The sequence below is a fragment of the Ostrea edulis genome, chromosome 4 (assembly GCF_947568905.1).
Source record: "Ostrea edulis chromosome 4, xbOstEdul1.1, whole genome shotgun sequence".
NCBI classification, from domain to species: Eukaryota; Metazoa; Mollusca; class Bivalvia; order Ostreida; family Ostreidae; genus Ostrea; species Ostrea edulis.
The window spans coordinates 20,065,308-20,089,572 of NC_079167.1; the positions used below are offsets into that span (position 1 = coordinate 20,065,308).

Below are 24,265 nucleotides of genomic sequence, written 5' to 3' on the forward strand. Positions count from 1 at the left end.
ATAGGTATTTCAGAGATTTAAAATCATAAGCTGATAACAAAACTTTCAATAAACCGTTTGCTGCACCAGAGCCCTAAGAGGACCCCCGTGACACGTTGTACTGCAGCGGACCAGAGTATAATCCTCGTGGTCAGTCACACCAGGAAATCTCCCGGAGCAGACTCGGGGGATTCTTAAGACCTCGGATTAATGCGTTTCGAAGTTGTTTCGATGCCTTAACCAAACTTGATTACATATTAAAAAGCTATTTAAAAGGACAGCTGCCTGATGTATTGATTTTGAAAATACACATAACAAAGTGTGAATTATACAAGAATGATTTAAAGAGATTGATTGAGTGTAATTAACGTATGGTCTCTTGGCGGTTGTCGGAATCAGACCACCTCACACACAACACGAGCCCCTGTCACCCGTATCAACCCCGCCAGAATAGTACATTAAATAATGCACTCTATTTTTTCCGGTACTTATTTAAGATAGTTTGAATCCACTACGATTTCCGACCAACTTCTTGCAACTCTACTGGTCGTGAACGTCTAACTAGGGCACTGGTGACCGTTCAACGCAGACCTGGGAGTTTTCAATCGCAGTATTTGTACTCTATCAGTGACATCAGTAGGCAGGGTGGCGCTGTTATAATTATACAGACTTATAAATTTATCTCAAAGCGAGGCTTATACTTAATGTATACATGACAATACCACCTAAAGTAATAATTTAAAATCTTCAAAACTATATATAGATTTGGACAAATTTAAATTCAATTTACTATAAGCTGATTTTGAACGAGAGAGAGAAAGAGAGAATGCACAGTGTTAATTGCCTAAGAGGATGCCTGTTGTGTTCCTCAGTCTTGGATTTCAATTATGAATGAAACTTTCACTGTTAAGGTTGCAGAGTTGAATGATATGATTTATTGCTGGATGTTAAAATACTTTTTGCATTATTATTATTGACCTTTATATTAGTATTTATTGACCTACATGTATATACCAGCATTCTTATGACCTGTTTGTCAGTAAATAGAGTACCCGATGTTTTTCACCCACACAAGTCATCTGACACGCTGCATGATGAATCACCCAAAGGATTTTTTAAAATTTCAATTTAGAAAAAAGAGGAATTTTTTATATTGATTTTGTAGTTGCTGACGTAACGTGGGGGTAATGTGATAACGCTGGTTAAATGGATGAGGAAACGATATAATCTACACAGTATTAGGTCGCCGCTGCATGCGGTCCGCAATGAAAAGTTCCGTCTAGATAACTAACATTGTTTTGTTTCAATTACAAAGAGTGATATTGCTAATTTTCATTCTAGTTCACAACATGCTAGCCCAGTTTTACTGACGCTGTTACTCTAATTTTCAAGAAAATGAATGAAGTATAGATGGGTGTTCAGGACTCCAGATAAATCATCATCCTGAAAATATTTATTTCATTATTGTTACGGTCCTCCTCAGCTAAAATATCATGTTTGAATCAAGAGGATAGTTTTTTTGTTTGTTATTTTGAAAATTCCTTTTTATTCTAAATTACCTTTGCGAGAAAAGAAGCTGTTCGTTCGATTCGTTATTGTTTCTGTTGTTAAACATATAAAAAGAAAACCTATAAATTTAAATGCTAGAAATACATTAAAGATGTAAAATGAAAATTACGAAATTATTCTTAAATTACGTTTTTGTTTGATTTCAATGGTATATCAGTTTCTTTGAAAAATACACCTCTTTCAAACAAGTATATGTGATAAAAATCGTATGTTGGTTGCCCTATATATATATATATCGTACATGTTCGTACATTCTGGATCAGCTCTTTGGACGAATATAAGGCATGTCCTAATATTCAAGCTCCACTTTTAATTACATTGATCGACAAGCTTAAAGACCAAAAAACATGTCTGCGTTGTAAATACGTTTGTAGATTAGTGTAGTTGTAGTGCTAGATGTATATATATATATATATATAGAGAGAGAGAGAGAGAGAGAGAGAGAGAGAGAGAGAGAGAGAGTATGTATACATGTATGTATCTCAGAACTTTGGCGATTACGAAATTAATCTTCTCTAACTGAAAAGTAAATTACACTTCCTGATTAAACATATTTTGTCATTTAGTATTTATTCTATTTTTTAAATGAAAAATTATTACCTAGATGGTTTAAAATATGATATTGGAAAGCGGGAATTCTAAACTCCTTCTTGGGCTAAAAGTTAGTAAGGGAACGATTTCACCGAACACCTTTAAATTCTTACTTCCTGTTCCGGTGTGTAAGGGAAAATATTGAAACTAAATGAAACCAAAAGAATTCCATTTTTTACCGTAAAATTGTTGAATTTCTACTTGTTTTGGAACCGGAATTGTGTTTTTCAATTCGTTACACACCAAATTTACGGGCACATTTTGAAAGAGCCGACAGGTCCGTGTGGTGGCAGTCGTTACAAGTCGCACTCGCGAGAGGTCACCGATTGATTGAAGTGATCGCGATGTAAAGGATTGTGGACTGATCATGCCGTTGTACCATCGAGTCTGGCTAATACTCGAGGTTTTTGTGACGGGTTCGTATTGTATGTTTCACGTTTGTAGAATTTTGCTTATTTCAATTATCTATGCATATTAATTTTAAAAGCTTTCAGAAATGACAATGACCAGTGCTATATAGTACATTTATAGTCTTTTCCAAAGAAAACCTTCACTAGCTCCTTTTTATTTTGGTTATCGCGTGAATTCAAATTGACGAGGAACTAGCGAAGGTTTGATTGTAATCAGACTGATATCTATATAAGAATAAAGATAAAAAGCAAAACCAACAAAACAAAACAAACATGTTAATTACATAACAACATGTGTAACACAGAGGGAGAGGATGTTTGAAGTTTTAAGAACTTCAGTGTCAGTATTAACAATTGAAATTGCTAAAGTAATGGAGGAGTTTGTGCAAGGCAACTTCCAACATCGAGGCCAAAATATTGTCTATCGCAAACTATAGATCTATTGGACACAGTCTTTTATAAATTAAAAAAAGATTCACTCTTTGAGCTTGTAAACTCAAGTGAACAATTTTTCTCATCACCCATTGTCCGTAGTTTGTCTATCTGTCTGTAAACTTTTCACATTTTCAACCTTTTTTTTTAGAACCAAACTTGGTACAGAGCATCCTAGGGTAAATAGGAATTAAGAATTGTTCAGAGGAAGAGTCATGCCCAATTTCAAGGGGAAATAATTCAGAAAAGCTGAAAATGAGGTGGATTAATTTTAAAATATCTTCTCAAGAACCACTGGGCTAGAATAATGAGCCTTCCTGACGTAGCTAGTAGATTGTAAATTGTTTAAGTCATGGCCCCAGGGGATAGAATGGTGCTACTATAGAAGATCAAAGTTTTAAAATAAATGGATTTATAGAAAATTCACAAGAACAGAAGGCTGTGATTAATCATATTGGTATACAAGCATCCTCAGGTAGTGCAAATTCAGGTTTCATCAAATAATGGTCTGATAGGGGTTGGGGGGTTGGATGGGGCCACAATACAGAATCAAAGTTTGACATGGTATGGTATTGCATGAAATAAAAAAATCTTTATAAAAATCTTCTCAAGAACACCAGGGCCGTGATAAGTCATATTTTAATATGCAAGTAGATTCATATTTGATCAAATCCTAGTCTCTTGGGCTAGGGTGGGGCTAAAATAAAGATTTTTTACTTGATATTTCATAAGAATTTGATAAGTTAATAAAAACAGAAATCATAAACATTTTGTGTTTAGTAAATTTTGAATTATTGTAAGCTAATTCAGAACAAAATGTAATCCTAAATTTTACATGTGAGATCAGTCATGTTGAACACTGGCTTTAAGTGAAAAAAGAAGACATTAGTAATAATAAGAAAGTTCATCTTGGCAAAAATTTAAATTATAAATGGACACAGGATCGGAGGTGAACACCTTCTAAAGATGAAAAATTCAAGAATGGCTAAAAACCAGTATTTTATTGATTTATACACAAATTATTTTAGTTTTAAAATTTTAAGGATCAATACTTTCTATTCCCGACTGGCAGATTTCAGAAATGTCCTGTAGATTTCAAAATTATGATTCGCATGCACATGAGTTTGTATGCAAAACTGACAGTACTGAATAAAAATAATGAATCATACTCCGTGAATATTTGTTTAAAATGAAATGTGTCTACAACTGCAGAGGATAACGTGTAATGTTGATACAATTGTGAATGTTGTCAAATGACTTCCCTGTTTTTGTACACAGTGACATGTGGACAATTTAATGAAGATGTAAAGATCACCACAGCATGTGTGGGGCGCTGTGACTTTGGCTACAGAATGGACTGCCCACGAGGGCAGAGAGTGGCCCCACGAGACTTGACATACTACGCCAAGCAGACAACAGCCCAATGCCCAGCCAACCCTGTCCCAGAACGGAATTGCCAGTCCAGTGAGGCCTGTTGTAGTCACTACGGTGGTGACTGCAGTCTGTCGTTCACCTATCAGAAGGCGTTTGAAGTGTTTAGCAACTGTTCAGGATACCAGAAGTGTGGATGGTTTAGGGCAGAGTCTGTGAAGACAGGTCCAAGTTGCAGCTACCGAGACATGACAAACTACGTGGCGGCTTCCTACAGCTGCATTAAAGGTAGAGATTGTTTTCCACAAAAGCATCCCCCCCCTCCCCCCAAAAAAGGAAATTAAGATGAGACTTTTATCAAAAAAAAGTACAATGGCAAAATCTATGTCACCTGATGGATTCACTGTTGAAATTCTGTGTTGCATTAAATGTGAAAGGTACCCAGGTATATGTTTTAAATAGAATAAAATCTACCTGCTAAAACAATGGCAAGATATTTTACTGTAATTCAACATCTTTGCTGATAGTATTTTGTTTTTTTAAGTTTTTTAATTAATTTTTTTTGGTTGCAGAGGAAACGTTTATTGATATCTGCTCTGAGGCCTCACGACAGGGAAAATCTGTGTCACTTTTGTACAATGGCTCACGGTATGCCAATGCCACTGGCTCCCCCCGTGTCTGTTCCTGTGCCATTTCGACCTCGGACTGCGATTCCCCAGGCAGACTTAAATTCCAAGCTGTTGACATTAGACTTCACTCTTACAATAACATCAGTCTCTGTAACTATCGGAGTCGTATGACCCTGACTGACACAGAGTACTCACAGGAGGTGAGATGCCAGAGGAACTACTTTCAGAAGGGTTTATTTGACCTGTTCTACAGCACCTCCCCGTATGCCAGAGTGTCGCTGTACAATCAGCCAGGTGTTCACCCCTCCCAGGTCTGGCTCTCAGTCACAGGTATGTGTGGCATCGAAATTGTATGTGTTAGAGGTGGGGTGGTTTATAATATGTCTCCTATATACAGTATCAGAGACTGTAGGACCTCACCAACAAGTATTCATTTGGTTCAGTGTATTACAGTGTGTTCTCTATTAGTTTAAAAGGTTCAATGTATTGTAGAAACTTAAGCATGCACAGGAATTATTATACACCCATCTTTTGACAGGCCGTATTAAGATATGGCCTTTTCCAACCATATGTCTTTTCACTTTTTCGTGTCCGGATCATATCTTGCACACTTTGAGGCCTAGGACCATCTAACTTGGTCAGTTGATGCATCTTAGAGGAATGGTGTGTTGCGACCCAAAAGTAGGTCACTGTGTCCTCATTTTGGAATTTTATGGTTTTACATACTCAAATATGTCCAGATCATAGTTTTGGCACTGCATGGCCTAGGACTGTCAAACTAAGTAAGTTGATGCATCTAGGGGGAAAGATGCATTGCCATTAACCAAAGAGAATGTCACTGTGGCCTCATTTTGGAATGACATGCATGTATATTGGCAAATCATGTCTTCATCATATTGCACAATGTAAGGCCTAGCTCCATCAAACCTAGTCTAGTTATAAATTGCAGCATCACAGCTTGTAACTTCGAGTATGCAAAACATAGATATACATCATGTACATTTATATTCAAGACAGCTGTATCATGTACCCAAGCAGTGCACTTTATTTATCATGTGTTAATACATGTACATGTGTATTTCATAATGGGTTGGTATGAAGCTACTTTGTGTGACTGAGTGATGGTTTGTCATTCTCATAGAGGTACCTAATCCCACCTCTGGTATATCCAGGGGTCCGTGTTTGCCCAGCTCTCTATTTTGTATTCCTTGTGGGAGTTATGAGATTGATCACTGTTAATTATCTTCACCTTTTCAATGTAGCGACTGTGCCAAATATCGACGTGATAGTAACTTGTGGAAGCAATCAGCCAGAGAACCTTCTGTTTTGTGGGCCACCATCGCTACTGACTACACCAGCGTACGAAGACAAAGCCACAACAAAAACTCCGGGTAAGTGTAGGCAGTCTATATACAGGGGAAGGTTAGGGGGGAGAAATATGTATAGGTCAAGGGTCTTTGGACTGCTCAAGAGGTTTAGTGCTATACCCTGGATGAGGACCCAGGAAGCAAAGCTCCATAGAATAATTGGAGGAAATTGGATTGTGTACATTTTGATGAGAGTGTGGTTAGAAATGTTTACTTGCTTTTCTTTTTTGTAAGTGGGGGTATGTGCTTTACACTTCTCTTTGAATCTATCTACTTGCACCCTGGTCACTAAATAAGAAAATACCCTTCCTTGTTTCCATTGCATAACAGGGGATATATTTGGTCCATCTGAGGGTGGAGGAGATGAAATGCTCTCTGGTGACGGAAATGAGCCTCGAGATAAAGAGGACACAACCCTTAGTAAGAAGGGTAAGTTTTCACTGTAACCATGGTAACAATATCTGAAAACGAAGTAACAGTGTGTGATAGCCACATAAACATATTTTTCACGTGTTCATTTGACATTAACGACATTTTAATGATTGCTGATGATTAGCAGCTAACGAGGAAAATATGTGTGTCTGCATAACACATGTGATACAAGAAAAGTATGATTAACATGGTGATGTTTTGATTGTTAAAGGTTTTGCATGGCCTGGTAAGTTATTTATAATGATATACATCGATGTATTTTATTCATGGTGCTAGAATGTATCTATTTATGGTATTCATAAGGGAAACAAACACCTTAACACTTTTTTCTCATATGGACAATTTAATGGTAAATTTGCTGTAAACTTGGTTGTTTTCAAACACCAAGTCAGCCTACTCCAACAAAACAAAGCTAACAACAAAAAATTTAAAAATCATGTCCTATAGATAAACAGTCAGAAAAAAATGTTGATTAGAATATGATATTGTGTGTGACCTTTAGCAATTAGCATTATTCAGAATTTGGCAGGGTCATGTATTGTGAACTATGGAGTGCAGTCATGAATTCACACTAACAGACTCAGTGATGATCAGTTATAACATGAACTATCGATTGTTAGTTGCTAAAAGCTTTCCGATTCTGATTATCGATTTTATTAATTTTTAATAACTGATCATGTTCAGTCGATCAGATAACCTGTCAAGGAATCAAGTAGCATTTTAGAGATAAATAAGAATGTTTAAGCTGGTTGTGAAGCGTATAACATACAGTCACGTGTTGCTATTTCATTATGAAGAGTGTTCATTTGATTTTAAAAGAGAATGGAATATTTTACATTGAGAGTTAAGTTCACATTTAGAATAATTCTGGTAAAGTAGTTATTCATGTGAAAACCACAAATAGATGCGTTCTAGATACGGACCAGTGTATGTGGAGGAATGTTGTATTGAGTCAACCCAGAGTTACTATATCTACATGTATACAGAATAAATACTATCTATACAACCCAGAGTTACTATATAACTACATGTATACAGAATAAATAGTCATTGTCTATACTACCCAAAGTTACTATATCTACATGTATACAGAATAAATAGTCACTGTTATACAACCCAGAGTTACTATATAACTACATGTATACAGAATAAATAGTCACTGTCTATACACCCAGAGTTACTATATAACTACATGTATACAGAATAAATAGTCACTGTCTATACAACCCAGCGTTACTATGTAACAACATGTATACAGAATAAATAGTCACTGTCTATACAACCCAGAGTTACTATATATCTACATGTATACAGAATAAATAGTCACTGTCTATACAACCCAGAGTTACAATATAACTACATGTATACAGAATAAATAGTCACTGTCTATACAACCCAGAGTTACTATATAACTACATGTATACAGAATAAATAGTCACTGTCTATACAACCCAGCGTTACTATGTAACAACATGTATACAGAATAAATAGTCACTGTCTATACTACCCAGAGTTACTATATATCTACATGTATACAGAATAAATAGTCACTGTCTATACAACCCAGAGTTACTATATATCTACATGTATACAGAATAAATAGTCACTGTCTATACAACCCAGAGTTACTATATATCTACATGTATACAAAATAAATAGTCACTGTCTATACAACCCAGAGTTACAATATAACTACATGTATACAGAATAAATAGTCACTGTCTATACAACCCAGCGTTACTATGTAACAACATGTATACAGAATAAATAGTCACTGTCTATACAACCCAGAGTTACTATATAACTACATGTATACAGAATAAATAGTCACTGTCTATACAACCCAGAGTTACTATATCTACATGTATACAGAATAAATAGTCACTGTCTATACAACCCAGAGTTACTATAGAACTACATGTATACAGAATAAATAGTCACTGTCTATACAACCCAGAGTTACTATATAACTACATGTATACAGAATAAATAGTCACTGTCTATACACCCAGAGTTACTATATAACTACATGTATACAGAATAGTCACTGTCTATACAACCCAGAGTTACTATATATCTACATGTATACAGAATAAATAGTCACTGTCTATACAACCCAGAGTTACTATATATCTACATGTATACGGAATAGTCACTGTCTATACAACCCAGAGTCACTATATAACTACATGTATACAGAATAAATAGTCACTGTCTATACACCCAGAGTTACTATATCTACATGTATACAGAATAAATAGTCACTGTCTATACAACCCAGAGTTACTATATCTACATGTATACAGAATAAATAGTCACTGTCTATACAACCCAGAGTTACTATATAATTACATGTATACAGAATAAATAGTCACTGTCTGTACAACCCAGAGTTACTATATAACTACATGTATACAGAATAAATAGTCACTGTCTATACACCCAGAGTTACTATATAATTACATGTATACAGAATAAATAGTCACTGTCTGTACAACCCAGAGTTACTATATATCTACATGTATACAGAATAAATAGTCACTGTCTATACACCCAGAGTTACTATATAACAACATGTATACAGAATAAATAGTCACTGTCTATACAACCCAGAGTTACTATATAACTACATGTATACAGAATAAATAGTCACTGTTTATACAACCCAGAGTTACTATTTCTACATGTATACAGAATAGTCACTGTCTATACAACCCAGAGTTACTATATCACTACATGTATACAGAATAATAGTCACTGTCTATACAACCCAGAGTTACTATATAACTACATGTATAGAGAATAAATAGTCACTGTCTATACAACCCAGAGTTACTATATAACTACATGTATACAGAATAAATAGTCACTGTTTATACAACCCAGAGTTACTATTTCTACATGTATACAGAATAGTCACTGTCTATACAACCCAGAGTTACTATATAACTACATGTATACAGAATAATAGTCACTGTCTATACAACCCAGAGTTACTATATAACTACATGTATACAGAATAAATAGTCACTGTCTATACAACCCAGAGTTACTATATAACTACATGTATACAGAATAATAGTCACTGTCTATACAACCCAGAGTTACTATATAACTACATGTATACAGAATAAATAGTCACTGTCTATACAACCCAGAGTTACTATATAACTACATGTATAGAGAATAAATAGTCACTGTTTATACAACCCAGAGTTACTATTTCTACATGTATACAGAATAGTCACTGTCTATACAACCCAGAGTTACTATATAACTACATGTATACAGAATAATAGTCACTGTCTATACAACCCAGAGTTACTATATAACTACATGTATACAGAATAAATAGTCACTGTCTATACAACCCAGAGTTACTATATAACTACATGTATACAGAATAAATAGTCACTGTCTATACTACCCAGAGTTACTATATATCTACATGTATACAGAATAAATAGTCACTGTCTATACAACCCAGAGTTACTATATATCTACATGTATACAGAATAAATAGTCACTGTCTATACAACCCAGAGTTACAATATAACTACATGTATACAGAATAAATAGTCACTGTCTATACAACCCAGAGTTACTATATAACTACATGTATACAGAATAAATAGTCACTGTCTATACAACCCAGCGTTACTATGTAACAACATGTATACAGAATAAATAGTCACTGTCTATACTACCCAGAGTTACTATATATCTACATGTATACAGAATAAATAGTCACTGTCTATACAACCCAGAGTTACTATATAACTACATGTATACAGAATAAATAGTCACTGTCTATACAACCCAGAGTTACTATATATCTACATGTATACAGAATAAATAGTCACTGTCTATACAACCCAGAGTTACTATATATCTACATGTATACAAAATAAATAGTCACTGTCTATACAACCCAGAGTTACAATATAACTACATGTATACAGAATAAATAGTCACTGTCTATACAACCCAGCGTTACTATGTAACAACATGTATACAGAATAAATAGTCACTGTCTATACAACCCAGAGTTACTATATAACTACATGTATACAGAATAAATAGTCACTGTCTATACAACCCAGAGTTACTATATCTACATGTATACAGAATAAATAGTCACTGTCTATACAACCCAGAGTTACTATAGAACTACATGTATACAGAATAAATAGTCACTGTCTATACACCCAGAGTTACTATATAACTACATGTATACAGAATAGTCACTGTCTATACAACCCAGAGTTACTATATATCTACATGTATACAGAATAAATAGTCACTGTCTATACAACCCAGAGTTACTATATAACTACATGTATACAGAATAAATAGTCACTGTCTATACAACCCAGAGTTACTATATATCTACATGTATACGGAATAGTCACTGTCTATACAACCCAGAGTCACTATATAACTACATGTATACAGAATAAATAGTCACTGTCTATACACCCAGAGTTACTATATCTACATGTATACAGAATAAATAGTCACTGTCTATACAACCCAGAGTTACTATATATCTACATGTATACAGAATAAATAGTCACTGTCTATACAACCCAGAGTTACTATATAATTACATGTATACAGAATAAATAGTCACTGTCTGTACAACCCAGAGTTACTATATAACTACATGTATACAGAATAAATAGTCACTGTCTATACACCCAGAGTTACTATATAATTACATGTATACAAAATAAATAGTCACTGTCTGTACAACCCAGAGTTACTATATATCTACATGTATACAGAATAAATAGTCACTGTCTATACACCCAGAGTTACTATATAACAACATGTATACAGAATAAATAGTCACTGTCTATACAACCCAGAGTTACTATATAACTACATGTATACAGAATAAATAGTCACTGTTTATACAACCCAGAGTTACTATTTCTACATGTATACAGAATAGTCACTGTCTATACAACCCAGAGTTACTATATCACTACATGTATACAGAATAATAGTCACTGTCTATACAACCCAGAGTTACTATATAACTACATGTATAGAGAATAAATAGTCACTGTCTATACAACCCAGAGTTACTATATAACTACATGTATACAGAATAAATAGTCACTGTTTATACAACCCAGAGTTACTATTTCTACATGTATACAGAATAGTCACTGTCTATACAACCCAGAGTTACTATATAACTACATGTATACAGAATAATAGTCACTGTCTATACAACCCAGAGTTACTATATAACTACATGTATACAGAATAAATAGTCACTGTCTATACAACCCAGAGTTACTATATAACTACATGTATACAGAATAATAGTCACTGTCTATACAACCCAGAGTTACTATATAACTACATGTATACAGAATAAATAGTCACTGTCTATACAACCCAGAGTTACTATATAACTACATGTATAGAGAATAAATAGTCACTGTTTATACAACCCAGAGTTACTATTTCTACATGTATACAGAATAGTCACTGTCTATACAACCCAGAGTTACTATATAACTACATGTATACAGAATAATAGTCACTGTCTATACAACCCAGAGTTACTATATAACTACATGTATACAGAATAAATAGTCACTGTCTATACAACCCAGAGTTACTATATAACTACATGTATACAGAATAAATAGTCACTGTCTATACTACCCAGAGTTACTATATATCTACATGTATACAGAATAAATAGTCACTGTCTATACAACCCAGAGTTACTATATAATTACATGTATACAGAATAAATAGTCACTGTCTGTACAACCCAGAGTTACTATATAACTACATGTATACAGAATAAATAGTCACTGTCTATACTACCCAGAGTTACTATATATCTACATGTATACAGAATAAATAGTCACTGTCTATACAACCCAGAGTTACTATATAATTACATGTATACAGAATAAATAGTCACTGTCTGTACAACCCAGAGTTACTATATAACTACATGTATACAGAATAAATAGTCACTGTCTATACTACCCAGAGTTACTATATATCTACATGTATACAGAATAAATAGTCACTGTCTATACAACCCAGAGTTACTATATAATTACATGTATACAGAATAAATAGTCACTGTCTGTACAACCCAGAGTTACTATATAACTACACACCGTCTATGACCCAGAGTTACTATATAACTACACACTGTCTATGACCCAGAGTTACTATATAACTACACACCGTCTATGACCCAGAGTTACTATATATAACTACAAACTGTCTATGACCCAGAGTTACTATATAACTACACACTGTCTATGACCCAGAGTTACTATATAACTACACACTGTCTATGACCCAGAGTTACTATATAACTACACACTGTCTATGACCCAGAGTTACTATATAACTACACACCGTCTATGACCCAGAGTTACTATATATAACTACAAACTGTCTATGACCCAGAGTTACTATATAACTACACACTGTCTATGACCCAGAGTTACTATATAACTGTACAGTATTACTGTTCACTGTTTGCCAGAGTCTGTAGCACCCCTCTCACTACAGCATGGTGTCTGCACTCACTTATCACTCCTTGGTAACAAAATGTGCTGGAATGTGTACTGTTCTGGACAACATCATCATTCTTAGATGTAGTTCAACTTACTAAATATATAAAGTGAGATACAGGGATTGGAAATAATCATATACTCGGACTGACATGTAATATGAAGGAATCTTCATAATCAAATATATGTAATGTATTTAATTTTTGTGTTTGTGAAGTCAAGTGAAGCATACAATGTTCCCTATTTTGTACTAATCATTGATTGGTAGATATACTATGCATGAGATATTAGAACCTTGCAAATAAATATTATGTCAAAGAATTGCCAGGCTTGCATGGGATTCTATGTAGATACATGTATTATGAATATTCATTATTTAGCTGTATAATAGGATCCCGGAGCTTTTGATTGGTTGCTAAAGCTATTCGTTTTAATATGATGTGGCCGTCATGGCTTTCAGTGTTGTATTTTATTAAGCAGGACGTGAAAGATGACATACTTACTTATATTGAAGTACACACTTGTATAACTTAAAGGATGTAAGTAAACACAAGTTAGTTGATTTCCTGTCTGTATAGAGCTCAGGAAGGGGACCAAATTGACCTGTCTATACGTAGTTCAGGAAGGGGCCCAAAATTGACCTGTCTATATAAACTTCAGCTGTACATTGAAGGTTTTATAAGGGGTGGATCTGAAAATTGAAGGTTTTTATAAGGGGTGGATCTGTAAATTGAAGGTTTTTATAAGGGGTAGATCTGTAAGGCCAATTCAACTTAATTGAGTAGATTATCATCCAGGGTCACCAAAAAGTATGGGATGGGTGGGAGGATTTTATTTTTTAATTTTTATTTTCTGTGAAAAATATTAATGACAAACTAGTTTTTGTTAACAGAAGTACATCATTTAATGCCAGATGAATATCAATTTATGCTTATTTCACAGATGAATTCCAGGTTAACTAAGAACCATAAAAACCATATATATTTTCTTCACATGGCTTTTCACGTTGCTATACTGTGATTTCAACAGTATTTTATTCATGTATATATATAAAAAATACATACATAAATAGGATTAGACAGCAGGCACAATGCCTATATAAGTTGCTATACTGTAAATGTAAACAAGAAGTGTAAATACCGGAGTCGGGCATAAATTTTTTTTCGGAAATCACAAGTTTCGCAAAATAAAAAAATTCGGGGCGTTCCGATTTTTTAGGAGTGGGCGGGGATGATAATTTATCAATTAAGTTGAATTGGCCTAAATTGAAGGTTTTTATAAGGGGTGGATCTGTAAATGGAAGGTTTTTATAAGGGGTGGATCTGTAAATTGAAGGTTTTTATAAGGGATGGACCTGTAGTTCTCTGGTCTATTCCAATAACTTCATTTCTGCAGCTAGGTCAAACTATTACAGATAAATGCAATATTTTGAGAAGCATTAGCTTGATTTTTTGCACATAGGAAAATTTTGTCACCTCAATATTTTGAGAACCCTGTGCAGGGATAGATTTGAATCACTTCAAATTCAGCAGGCACTAAAGGTAACCACTAAAGAACTTATAAATTACCCTGATTAATGTTCAGGTCACAAGGCTGTATGCTTTAGAAGCCTTTGCCATCAAGTTATTACCCTTGAACCTTATTTGTCACTATCATTATAGATATTCTAAATTTAAAGTTGATCCATTTCAAAATTGCCACATTGGGGTGTACATGTATATGTTTTTAAAACATTTCTTGTTTAAATTTTGTAGTAAAATCTGATTAAAGAAAACAAAGATCAGATGATATCTGTAGTTTTATATACATCAAATCTGAATAGACCTGTAAAGGTGTTGGGTGTGCTTGAGAGGCATAAGTCATTCTATACACTTTTGAACATTAGAATAAAAGATCTGACCTTTAGTGAATTTGATCACCAGATGATATAAAGAATTCACTGACTATCAAGCCAGCATTTGAATACTTAACATGCTTAATGTCCCTGTGTAATAACATTACAGTGAGTGTTACATAAACTGATGACGAGTAGGCGAGGTTAAATGGTAGATCTCCCCTGCTGAGATTGTCAAACAGCCTAGTTATTTTAGTACTCCTCGTTTGTGACAGATGTATAAAAACCAGTAAGATGTGATACACTGGTGGGTAGCTGTGGATGATGGATCATTAAGTTGTATTAAACAGATGATCAATGAGGCAAATGACCTCCGTGACCTTTTGATGGACACTGTGAGTGATCACAAAATGCCTGGTTACACATGATTGACTATGGACTGTCAGTGGTCAGTGATGGCCCAGTAAAAGTGCAGTATAATGTTTTTGTATGTTGAGGAACGTACCTCCCATGTTGGTTCAGAGTAAGTCTTGTAGACATGTTAATGCTTCAATGCTGTATTTTAAGTTTTGTTTTTAAAAAAGGGGTAAGAGAATAATAGAATTCATTATAATGTACGTATATATTCATGAGATACTCTTTATTTGATATAAGCGTATATATGTATATATTTGGTACTTGGGTTCACTCTGATGTCAGTACATTTATGTATTTGGTACTAGGATCCTTTTCTCCCTGACTACAGTATTAGACCAACATTGTATTTAATTTTAGTTTTTGACATCTGTTTGGACACCTCATGCTCCCGTTTTATGTACATCAGGCAGTGTCACCCCCTGTGTGGCTGGTTACTGTTTATACACACAGTTAATGTCTAGGTGTATATTGCTGTGTATTGTCTCTAAGGCTGTGTTGTTGTTTGACATTTATGTCCAATGTGTTAAAAACACAATTAAGGATACTCTGGTGAACAATCCTAGTCATTTAACAATTGACATGTTCACTGTTCAGCACATGCATCATTAACCCTCATTTCCTCAATGATAGTTGAAAAAAGACGAAGATAAATGCAATAAAAGAACCTATTATTATATGAGTAGGTTGCATCCCTCTTTCTTGTAATGATGTCTGTGCTGTGATATTTCAGAAGTGGGTGTCATCGTTGGTGCTGTAGCCGGTCTGCTGGTTGTCATTCTCATCATAGTCATCATCTTCATCTGTATCAAACAGAGGTATGTCATCTGATATATAATTATAAGCTTCTTCATGAAGAATCATAGCTTACAGGGCAAGAATACTATATTAATGAGAATTAGACCGTATTTTAGATATTGAACCAAACAATTTATATTTCATTACATTAATATCATGCTCCATTTATTTTCTCTGATCCTGTTGAATATTTAAATGGAGTTTTTTCCAGGAAGAATGCTTGTATTGTACATTTCATGTTTGATGATTGTAGTCTGTGTACAGGTATTTGATGAGAAGTAATGTATGTCTTTATAGGAGAGGAAGGTTTCGTAAGAAGCCCCAGATGTTGCCACACCCAGTCCCACTGTCCACGCCCAGTTCTGTCATTCCATCCTCCTTCCCATCATCGGACACCGAAGATCGATACACAGAGGAGCATTTTGGAGATGATAAATATGGGAATTATTATGAAAGCATGGCTCAGCCAAATGGCAGTATGGACAACAAGTCTCCATTCACACCAGGGAAAGCCATGGGGTCATTTTTCCCTAATGATCGGCCTAAGGTGCCACCCCCAGCCCCTCCCCCTATCCCTGCCACCCCGCCAGTCAGGAAGTCTCCAGAGAAGACACTGGATGCTAATCCCTATCATTCTCCTTGGGATGCCTCTGTTTTCCAGGCTCCCACCAGCCGCGTAAAGAAGAATGATTTAGCATATGCCACGAGCGATGAGATCCAGGTGCTGATCCAGAGGATGGAAAATGAGAGAGGTAGTGTGGCAGAGGGCGTGACCCTACCTAAACCAATCCCACAGAAGGGCTATATTTACATTGACAATTATCAGAAAGATGGAGATATCCCAAAGGCTGCAAACACAGACTTGTATGTGTATCAAAGTGACTCTGATGATTCTGAATCAGGGAATGACATCGGACAGATGAATGGGGAACAAGGAGACGAGGCTTCAAATCGGCCATCGCAGGGAGAACCAGGAACCAGCGAAGGGCCGGGAACCAGCGAGGGGACACCCAGATCTAATGACAATTTCTGTGGTAGTGAGGACACTGGTTATCGTTCAGTAGGTAGCCCAGAGCATGTACTGGTTTCTGAGGATGATTATCTTGTGCCAGGTTCTGTGAAGTCCAACTCCAGCAAGGGAACCTCGTCCTCCACTGTGAAAATGAGCGAGAGAGGAAGTGTCATTTACAATTCATCGTACGGAGACCCATGTGATGCGAGAAGGAGCGAGGCAGGGAGTAATTCGTACGGCGAGCCGTATGATGCAGTGCAGGATAAGGAAACTGTTGACGTTAAAACAAAATTCTGACACTCAGTAATAGTGTAGGAAAAAAGTATGTCTGCATTTGGCTGGCAGCTTGCCTGAAAATCACAGCTTATGTCTGTGAGATATTTAGATAAAGAGCTGTTTAACTCTTGTATGTGATTGTCAAATGTGACTTATAGGACCTGTTAATGTTTTATATTCATAAAAGTGTAATGTGATATACAATTTATACAGATGGTTGTTTAATAAGTTGAAAAGGATGGTATTGCATAATGTAACAGTTGTGGGTTGTATTTTTATTTTACGTACACTAACATTATTTAAACCTGTGAGTTGCCAGTACTTCTGGAGTGTCCCGGCCTTGTCTCAGTGTTGTGATCTGTTGTCGTTAGTCCCTCAGTAACAGTGGTGCCATATCGTTTCTGGTGCTGACTGGGGTGCCACCTTGCTGCCCTGCATCACTATGCGGTGCTGTTAATGTTAGAGATTGTTTCTATGGAAGCTTGGGGAAGGACTCTGTATATAAGTTGTAGGATTCTTACTAGTCATACTGGAATAACAAGGTAAGAGGAACATGGCTAAAAGTGAAAGTGAAAATAGAACGACCACCACTTGTCCTTATAGGGAAGCTTAGTTTCATGTGCCTCTCTACCATTGTATCTGGAGCTACACTGAAAGTCAATCAGGAGTATGTAATGAAGCATGGTCACTGGTCAGCAAATCTTTATACAAGTTTTAGATAGGTAAAGCCTTAATTCTTTCGTCTTAAAGTGACAGAGGTTTTTAAAGTTTTTCTACCAAAGAGGACATTGCGATATGTATATATAAAACAGCAGTATAGGATTTTGCCGATTGTGCATTTTCTAATAGCTGTGGATTTACTGAAGTATTTATCGTCTGTAATAAAATGCTGTGTTCATTTATTCTTTTTGCAGATGATATTTTAGTATGTTTGTGATGTTATGTGTGTTGGAGGTTAGATGTCAGTATTAACCTGATTTAACTATTATGTTGAAACAGAAACATGCGATACATTTTATATTTATAAATTACAATATTGCATTTTCATATTATTTTTTGTTTAAGTATCAGATTTATTAGTTTGATTCATTTCCATGGTTGTGAAGTTTGTGAATGTTGTTTCCTCAGTAGGTTTTGCTTTTGGAGACACATTTTTTAAAATAATTTTTGACAGGTAGATTTCTTGCATACCAATAGTGCAAGTGCCTCCTACAGACAAGGAAATATTTAGTGGAGTGGACTGTTGTGTATTGTTTAGGTACATAGGTAGACCTGGTAGATGAGATTATCTCGTGATTATACTCTACCGAAGAACATTCCACTCCTCGCTTCATGAAAGGAATTTTGTACTAGATGGTGTTTTTGACCACAATATTGATCGGCTGGTTGTGATTTTTTAAAGTTCGACATTAATCAGTACAATTCAAAGAATAGGTTGTCATTTTTCAATATTTTTATTTATTTTTGTTTTGTTTGCTCATCTCTATATTTGATTTGTTTTGTTTCTCTCGAATGTTAGTTATGTTGAATTGTTTTATTTATTATTTTTTTTCATTCACACAGCTATCATAACATTCCAAACCCTTTTCTCTCTCCTACCCACAGAATTCAGACTCGAGAAGGTATTTCAGTTACAAGAGTTGTCCCCCTGGTGCTTGTTATGTGATACTTTCATATTGTAGCAATGATTGCTAAATTGCCGTACATATTTCTGTGACTCTGATGTTTGACTGGATTTGTATCAGAACTCTTTAAGTTAGACTCAAGGTGTTCTTTGCTCAAGGTGGGTAAAGCATGCATAATGTTGAACATTAATTAAGATGTGAAATATGAAGTATAGAACAAGGAGTTCACCTAATCACTTCATTCAAACTTTTATATTGAATCATTTATGAACTTGATGAATTGAAAATTACTTACTGTGTTGAATTTTTCTGTCATTTCAATTATGTACTGTAAATTGTCTAAATTATGAATTTGTACCATTTTTATTTACCCGAGTTATATAAATCTATTTTCTGGGTCTTTTCTTGAATAAAATATTTATTGACTGTTGTTAACAAAGAATACCATTATATACAAGTATACATGTATTGAAATTTTTAAAAATGTTACATGTATATTCCAAGAAATTAATATTTGTATATATATAAATCTCAATAACTTTGAATGTTATGGTATAAATTGTATATTAGGTATACTTCTTCCTTGTATGAATTAATTGTTGTTTTAACTTCAGTGATATTTTTGGTATGAGTCGGCCTGACTTTGGACAGGTCATGTTTCCCTATACTTTCTGTTGTGGGTGTCAAGTAAATGCATTGTTGCCAAAGTATTTATTTTTGTCTTGTAATCCAGAAATGCTGTTCATTCCAGACTCTTGTGCAAAAAACTGTTTGTAACATTCCATAGCGCTGTACATTTTTTATGAATCAGAATTTCCTTACCATTATCGCGTGTACACTTAATTTCTTTGGACCTCTGGAGTTTGTTTGGGGTGACTACCAATACCAATCATTTCATCATCTGTGTCATTTTTTTTTTTAAAAAGGTATGAAATAGAGTATAATGTAATTTTATTTAAGTCTTTGTTCCACAATAGACGGGGTGAGAAGGACTCAAAAACGTAGTATTTTACTAATTAGTGAGCATATAGTCTACTGGAAATATGATGTAACGAGTCATGACACATCGTCACATGTTCATTAACTATTGCTACTTATCAATAAATTGTGCTCCAATGCCTTAAATTTGATATTTGTGGTTTTTTTTGTATAAAGCGAGACTCGTTTTACTTTGAGGATGATCATTGGAGCAGAGGTGAATTTGAATTGTACCTTCTTCTGTGCTGCAGATTGAATATGATTGTGTTACAGATTGAATGATATGATTGTGTTACAGATTGAATGATATGATTGTGTTACAGATTGAATGATATGATTGTGCTGCAGATTGAATGATATGATTGTGCTGCAGATCTAGAGGTGGGAGGAGGAGGAGGAGTAAGTATCCCATGTTGATAGTCACACTTGCTGCAAGTCCTATATCTTCAAAGAAACAGAGTAATCCTTATTCAAAGTCAATATGTAAAGAACAGCCTACGAAATTTGTAAGACAGCATTTGACCTACTAAAACAGATTGTATTTTGGCACGCTGGTTTTGGCTATATTTAGCTCTTAAACTTCATAGTTATTTCGGATTTCAAACATTTCGGTTGAGCATCACTGAAGAGACATTATTTGTCGAAATGCGCATCTGGTGCATCAAAATTGGTACCATATAAGTTTTACATTTACAAATCATATCATAATAATAACCTTCGAATTTGCGAAATGCTGACTTCTAATGAGACTGTTGAAACCATCAATTTTCATTGATATGTCGATTCGCCATATCCCCCTGAACTCGAAATAAAGGATACGACAGAAACTTCATTCGTACCTAGGTAAACGTTAACGGCATACAAATAGTTCTTTATGACAAACGGGATAGCTTAAACTTCAGCTTCTCCATCGCCAACATCTCATATTTATGTAGCAATATTCCATTATCACCTGCATATGGAGTTTATGTTTCTCCATTGATTTGATACATAAGAGCTTGTTCTGCGTATGACCAGTTTGTAAATCTAGGCAGGCTACTGACGAACAAGTTAATGCTCCAGGGGTTTCAATAGTCTCGTTTAAAGTCAGCATTTTTACCAATTCTATGCTCATTATAACGATCTATGGTGTGTATATATCTCAAATGATTCGATACGCAAGAGCTGGTTCTGTGTATGATCAGTTTTTAAATCGAGGTAGGTTACTGACAAACAAGTTGATGGTGAAGGGGTTTCACCAATCACGTTTAAATTCAGCATTTCGTAAATTTTATGGTTGTTATAACGATCTAGTTTGCCAATACAACCCGTCATTGGGTCAAGTGGGTATGACGTGTTTCATACTAATTATTAGGCCGTTCTTTCTACACTGACTATGACTGCGGATTGGTCCGTTTGCTTGATCGGAATATGGATCTCTCGGCGTATGTGTTCGGTCGACAGGGATGGTTACTCCATCTAGACACCTGGTGTGTCCAGGGGTTCGTGTTTTTCCAACTCTTAATAAGATTGATCACTAATCGTTATCGTCATCCCTTCCACTTTAGCAATTAGAATATATAAGAATTATTAAATTAAATGAGAACAATTTGAGAAGAAATATGTGATTGTATTGATTGATTTTATCTTGTTTATCAACGTCTCTCTCGAGAATTTTTTACTCATATGGAGACGTCACAAAGACCGGTGAAGGGCTTCAAATTTAAGGTAATGATTGCAAAGCATCACGTGGTTTATTCATGTAGTATCTAAAAAGAGACTACATCCTGTATTTTCGTTTCCGATTCCGGCACATGTCAAGCGCTTTTAGCATCAGTAATAATGACAGACAATGGAAACAAAGACTTACAAGTGAGCTACAAACAGACACAGAAATATACTTATAAAATACAATACAAATGAAAATTCCCTTATGTTTTAATTATCTTTTAAATAATAGTCATTAGGCCCTAAGTCTCCATGATATATATCAAAAGGTAGTGAAGGGCAATATTTATGACAATTCTATTTGTCCTCTCCGGAGTTGTTATCAACGGATTCAGTTTAATTGTTTGTAGTGCGTGGGTTCGTCATACAACGATATTGGACAGGTCTTTCTCATTTTTGAGATTTTACAAGTGTTTGTCCGCATTTCGTACAAAAACAGACCTCAAATATGGTTGCGTAACAAATTGTATAAAGTGTTCGAAAAATGCGTTCAGAATGGTCGAATATACACATCGAAATCATCTAAAATTTACCAACTTCCGGGGGTTTGTCCCATGGCCTCCCGCCAGGGCTTTGCCCTGGACCCACTGGGGGCCTTAAGCCCCCCCCCCCCCTCTCTGCCTACTCGGACGTCCACATCAAAAGTATCCTGGCTATGTCCCTGCCTATGACCACCGTGTCGTCACAATTTCCCTGAAAACCATATGTGATACTTTCATAATGAGTTTACAGAGACTGTCAACTACAAAATATATATAATTTTTTTTTTTTAAATTCATAGATTCATTACTTTTCAATGACCCATGCACTACCTTAAGCGTTTGCTCGGGGCTTACGGCCATTGAGCAGTGAGGGTTCTTTAGCGTCCCACACCTACTGTGACACGGGACATCCGTTTTTAAGGTAATCTCCGAAGACCTGTGATATTCAGAGCGTTTGGCGATGGAACGGTCACTACCTGTTTTTTTACGACTTAGGTCTGTCGCGACCGAGATTCGAACCCCGGCCATCCGCATGCGGGGCGAACGCTCTAACCTCTATGCCACCGCGGCGGTCTACTATGTGATCATATGAGAATAATTTGATTACTATTTAAAAATATGAGAAGACTTTCTGAATTATTTGAACATATGAGAACAATTTGTACATATGAGAACTATTTGAACATATGAGAACAATTTGTACATATGAGAACTATTTGAACATATAAGAATTATTTGAACACATGAGAACTATTTGTACATATGAAATCAATTTAAGAATTATTTGTACATAGGAAAACAATTTGAGAAATATTTGAACATATGAAAGGTATTTGTACATATGAGAACTATTTGAAAATATGAGAACTATTTGAACATGTCAAGTTCAAAAGCTACAGGTATGGATGAAATTTCTGTAAAATTACTGAAATTGAGTATTGATGTCGTAGCTGACACATTGTGTTTCATCATGAATTTCTCTATACGGGAGGGTGACGTTGTAAATGAATGGAAAAAAAGCTAGAGTTACCACGCTTTTCAAATCTGGGGGTAATTTCCCTGTTAATTATTATAGACCGGTATCTGTTTTACCTATCATAAGCAAAATTATGGAAAGACGTTTTTAACACTTTTTACGAGTATTTGAATGCAAATAATCTTTTAACAGAGCATCAATCAGGTTTCAAACCAAAACATTCTTGCGAAACTATGGCGTGTAAAACGTTGCACTATTATATTAATCTTGTTATTCATATTCGAAAACTTGTAATTTATATTCTAAAGCATATCATTCATATTCGAAAAGTTGTTATTCATATTCGATAATTTTATCATTCATATTAAAAAACATGTTATTCTTATTCTAAAACGTGTTATTCATATTCAAAAACATGTCATTCTTATTCAATAAATTGTTATTCATATTCAAACTTTTCATTCATATTCAAAAACATGTGATTCATATTCGATAATCTTATCATTCATATTCAAAAACATGTGATTCATATTCGATAATCTTATCATTCATATTCAAAAACATGTGATTTATATTCGATAATCTTATCATTCATATTCAAAAACATGTGATTTATATTCGATAAGCTTATCATTCATATTCGATAATCATATCATTCATATTCGATAATTATGTTGTTTATATTCGACAATCATGTCATTCATATTTGATAATCTTGCTATCCATATTCAAAAACATGTAATTCATATTCGATAATTATGTATATGTCATTCTTATTCGATAATCTTTTTATTCTTATTCAATATAATTTGCCTTCTGG

At 34.8% G+C, this 24,265-nt stretch overlaps 1 protein-coding gene across 5 annotated transcripts; it reads left to right on the top strand.

The window, feature by feature from the left end:
• Nucleotides 1–2,243: 2,243 nt before the first annotated feature.
• On the top strand, nt 2,244–20,432 carry LOC125670222 (uncharacterized). 5 transcript variants are annotated; one of them, XM_048905280.2, is made up of 8 exons: nt 2,245–2,564; nt 4,260–4,640; nt 4,925–5,311; nt 6,244–6,372; nt 6,679–6,777; nt 6,992–7,006; nt 16,325–16,409; nt 16,687–20,432. In XM_048905280.2, exons 1-8 carry the CDS (start codon nt 2,507–2,509, stop codon nt 17,696–17,698), a joined length of 2,166 nt encoding a protein of 721 aa, XP_048761237.2. In that variant the 5' UTR covers nt 2,245–2,506; the 3' UTR covers nt 17,699–20,432. The 5 variants fall into 5 exon arrangements, with proteins under 5 accessions (XP_056017263.1, XP_048761237.2, XP_048761238.2 ...); XM_048905281.2 differs by having other exon boundaries at nt 2,245–2,555; XM_056161288.1 differs by lacking the exon at nt 6,992–7,006 and having other exon boundaries at nt 2,244–2,555.
• The last annotated feature ends 3,833 nt before the right edge of the window (nt 20,433–24,265 follow it).